The following is a 4,397-nucleotide window of genomic DNA, read 5'->3' on the forward strand; positions in this document are numbered from 1 at the left end:
TGAATTTGCTTATAGCAGAATACAGATAAATAATAGAAACAAGTGTTATATCAATGGATATCAATCACTACAAAATTTCTTCCTATAAAAGAAACTGGTTTCCACACATCCTTTTAACGTAAGTGTCTAAGCCTGACATTCAAAGGGTTTCCATTTGATTTTCAGATAATATTAAAATAGCATCACAAATGTAACATTCATCATAACTATATCATAATTATGAATTACTGAATTTGTCTCTTAGCCTTTAAAAAATAATGCCATCGTAGAGAAAAGGTTACTAAATGATACCTAAAGACCTATGGGCTCTCTATAATTTTATTTTTCTCTAAAAATATTTCTAAAATATTATTTAAATATTCCAATAATTAGAATCTTACCTCAGCTCTTTTCAGCATTTCCCATTTATTCAATATTTTCATGGCAAATACTTTATCTGCATTTTTTAGTTTCACTACAGCAACCTAGGAAAGGAAATACAACTTTTAAAATGTGACAAATAATACATTTTTCAGTCATCCATTTTCCTTTTTCCTCTCTGTAAAAAAAAAATAAATACCAAAATTATCAGATTTCCATGCAGTTCAAATTCTAAGATCCTAAATCAAATAATATTGTCAGCTGAAAAAGTTACATTAGTGAACATGTGCCAAACAAACAACTGTGTTTTTGAACATGGTGTCGGTTGGTGATTGTATATTATATTCTCATTTTCAAGTTTTCTGCTCTGGAATTTAAACTCAATATCTACTATCACTAAGAAATTGACCAAAATGTACCAAATGAAATAACTAGAGCTTAAACACTGCATGCCAAATTCCAACACGATGCTACAGGGAAAGCCAGCTGCCAAAACAAACATGTTTCATGGGGATCAAACAGTATGCCATAAACTGACATGCCACATATTCTTACACACTATACCACAACCTCCAACGTGCGCACACACACACACACCCTAAAGATCAATTAAGGCTAACATCTCTACAAATTGCAGACTTCACACATACCTTTCTGACAAAAAAAGGAACAGATATTCCTGTATTTTGTATTTTAGTTATGGATCAAAAGACTGTCAAATACAAACAAGTAATCCCCTATTTTCACTCTCAACAAACTGATTACACTTCTGTTTCTACTTCTCTCCCTCAGTTTGACTAGATAATCTCAAAGGGCCCTTGCAGCTCACTTGGGATGCTATAGAGCAGAGACTGAACTACATAAGAGGAGACAAAGGCTGTTTCCAGCCTTTACTGGGGGCGGATGGAGTAGGGGGAAGACAAATACTACTCTACTGTGCAGAAGGAGAAAACAAACTATATACAACATATCTTCAAACAGTTCAAAAGGATAGTTCTAAGCATAGAGAACAGGTTTAAACTCAAGTCCAAAATTTTTTAAATCTTAATAGCAAATGTACATATCAGGGGCATTTAATAAATTTATTTTTGGATCAGAGTGCAATAACAATAATATGACTATATAATTAAAATCAGTGTATAATACTATAATATTATCCAAACTAGAATACATCTTGGCAATTGTCATAAATGGTTATACTAATGACTGTGATTACAGTTTCTCATCAATTAAAATGGTGGGAAGGAAGAAGAAATATCTCAAATTCATATGCAGTCACTTTAGTCTTTAGTCATATCTGGTCATATCTGCAGAAATGATGGATCAGTTGGTTCATGTTTAAAGAAAAGGGGCTGTACAAGATATAGAAACCACCTAAATACCCAATGACAGATGAATGGATAAAGAAAATGGAATATTATTCAGCCATAAAAAAAGGAAATCTTGCTTTTGTGACAATATGGGTGAACCTAGAGGATATTATGCTAAGTGAAATAAGCCAGAAACAGAAGGACAAAAACTGTATGATCTCACTTCTATGGGAAATCTGAAAAAGGTGAACTCACAGAAACAGCAAATTCTATTTCTAGAATTCTAATACTAGAAAGGTGGTGAAAGGGGCTGGGAGTTGAGGGAAATGGGGAGATGTTGGTCAAAGGTTACAAATTTCCAGTTATAAGATGAGAGATGAGTAAGTTCTGGGGGTCTAATGTACAGTATGGTGACTATAGTTAACAGTATTGTAGTATATACTTGTAAGTTGCTAGAAAAGTAGATCTAAATGTTCTCACCACAAAAAAAGGCGGGGCGGGGGGAGTGCTGTGATAAGGAGCAAGTAAAAACCTGAAACATTTTTTCACTAGGATCTCTGAAAGTCTGAAAACGCAAGTTTCACTATTCTGTAGACTCAAATCATATGCTGCACAACTGGGAGCACAAACAGATGGAAACATAGGAGCATAGAGCTAGACATGCCTGCATTCAAGACAGGGAAGAGATAATAAGGACGGCTATCACTTAAGCCCTCTCTTATTCTGATTTAGAGAAGAATGGCTGAAAGACTCCAACACTTAGATTTGCCCTTCTCAGGTCATGTGGTGTGAAAAGAACTCCTCCCAGCACTGTGTGATTCACAAATTTTCTATGCGCATGAGTATGTAAGTATCTGATGATAACCAGTATAGTAGTAGCAGTATTCACCAACACATATAGAGTGTGTTCTAAATGCCAGTTACTCTTCTAAGAGTTTTATGAAGGTCCACAATCCCTTACCTGCAATTCTAAAAGCCAAAGGGTTTTCAAAATTCATTTGGCAACATATACTGACATCAGGCGAAGCATAGTTTTGGGGGAGTTTTGTTTTCTTTTTAATCTCAGTGTAAAGATAAACATGCTTCACTGCAGAAACACCAACGCATTTGCTTATGAGGTTCTGCTCAAAACCCCAATAGGACTGTTATATAAAATAGAGTACATGTATTAAATTATCTTTCTAAAATCCAAATACTATTGGAACCAAAACCACCTCTGGATTATAGAGCTGTGCAGTAGAAATAAGCTAGCACTTACTGAACACTCAAACAATGAGCTAGCACTTATTGTGGCTGTTCAGGGTAGTGGTGATAGCGTGGACTCTACAGCCAGACTCGGGTTATACACAAGTATGAAATATTTAAAACAGGGTCTGTCTGGCACTTAATAGGTGTTCAATAAGCAATAGCTATTATTATGTGTCAAGCACTGCACTAAGCACATTATAGCCCAATCTCTCAACTGTTGTTTACTCTATCACTAATATGTGGTAGATGTTAAACATCCTAATTTCTTCCATTTCTGTAACTAGGAAATAAGAAGCTTTGATCTCTTCAACTTCCAACTTTATAAATTTATACCCATGACACATACATCAACATAGAAATATAGTTAGAAATATCCTCAAATGAACATATATATATATATACAAATAAAAACTAAGCCACAATATTTATGCGTGGTTTCCAACAGTAAAATATTGTAAATAACTTAAATATTCTGAAAGGTGAAAGTTACTGAACATATCACAAACAATAGAAAATTATTAATATTCTTGAAAATGTTGTTAAAGAATACTATTTAATAGGGAAAAGTTCACAATATATTGTTTAAAAGAAGTTTATTAAAATTTGTACACTAAAATTAATTTTTTATATATAAAGTATATAGCTATACATTTCTATGCCATATTTATTCTGAGAAAGACAGGCATCAAAACATTTTAAAAATCAGGTATTTCTAGGGGATATGATTTCTATTGCCCTTTCTACATTTTCTGGACAGAACGTATAAAATTTGAAGCATGGGATGGGATAGTATGGAATACCATACCTCATCCTGATCATGAAATGACCACTAATTACTGAGGTATTTATAGTGTGGCTGATAATGGCCAAAACGAGACCCATACTACACATCTATGTGATAATCAGGAATACCATGCTGCTGCAGGGTGAAAAACATTCTCAAAGCTATCTTACAACAGTTTCATGAGCTGCCTAAAAACTCTTCTGGAATGCAGTGGGATGTGGTGAAATACAAATGTCAGTTCACACAGAACACAAACTTATGGTTACCAAAGGCAAAACGGGGTGAGGGAGGGATAAATTAGGAGTTTGGGATTAGCAGATACAAACTACTATATATAAAATAAACAACAAGGTCCTACTGTATAGCACAGGGAACTACATTCAATATCCTGTAATAAACCATAATGGAAAAGAATATGAAAAATACGTGTCTGTATCACTTTGCTGTACACCAGAAACCAACACAACATTGTAAATCAGCTATACTTCAATTTTTTTAAAAGGCAGTTCAGAAAATATTCTTAAATTATCAAATTGATGACATGATGAGACAAGAATATGAAGTTGATGAAGTGATAAAATAAAACGGATCTTGCTTTTCTCCTTTGACACTACAGATCATTTTCATGTTCATTTCAGTAAAGAAGAAGAAGGAGGAGGGGGAGGGAGAAGGGGAGGAGGTCATTTTTTTAATAT

General features: G+C 33.9%; 1 protein-coding gene across 3 annotated transcripts in view; it reads right to left on the reverse strand.

The window, feature by feature from the left end:
* The window catches only part of CDC42BPA (CDC42 binding protein kinase alpha), a 270,792-nt gene that overhangs the window by 224,534 nt on the left and 41,861 nt on the right, over window positions 1–4,397 (reverse strand). For all 3 annotated transcript variants that reach the window (XM_007464175.1, XM_007464176.1, XM_007464177.1), the window contains exon 2: window positions 381–464. In XM_007464175.1, coding sequence (XP_007464237.1) covers window positions 381–464 — 84 coding nt within the window. The remainder of the gene's footprint in view (window positions 1–380; window positions 465–4,397) is intronic.

The sequence above is a fragment of the Lipotes vexillifer genome, unplaced genomic scaffold (assembly GCF_000442215.2).
Source record: "Lipotes vexillifer unplaced genomic scaffold, Lipotes_vexillifer_v1.1 scaffold64, whole genome shotgun sequence".
Classification (NCBI taxonomy): Eukaryota; Metazoa; Chordata; class Mammalia; order Artiodactyla; family Lipotidae; genus Lipotes; species Lipotes vexillifer.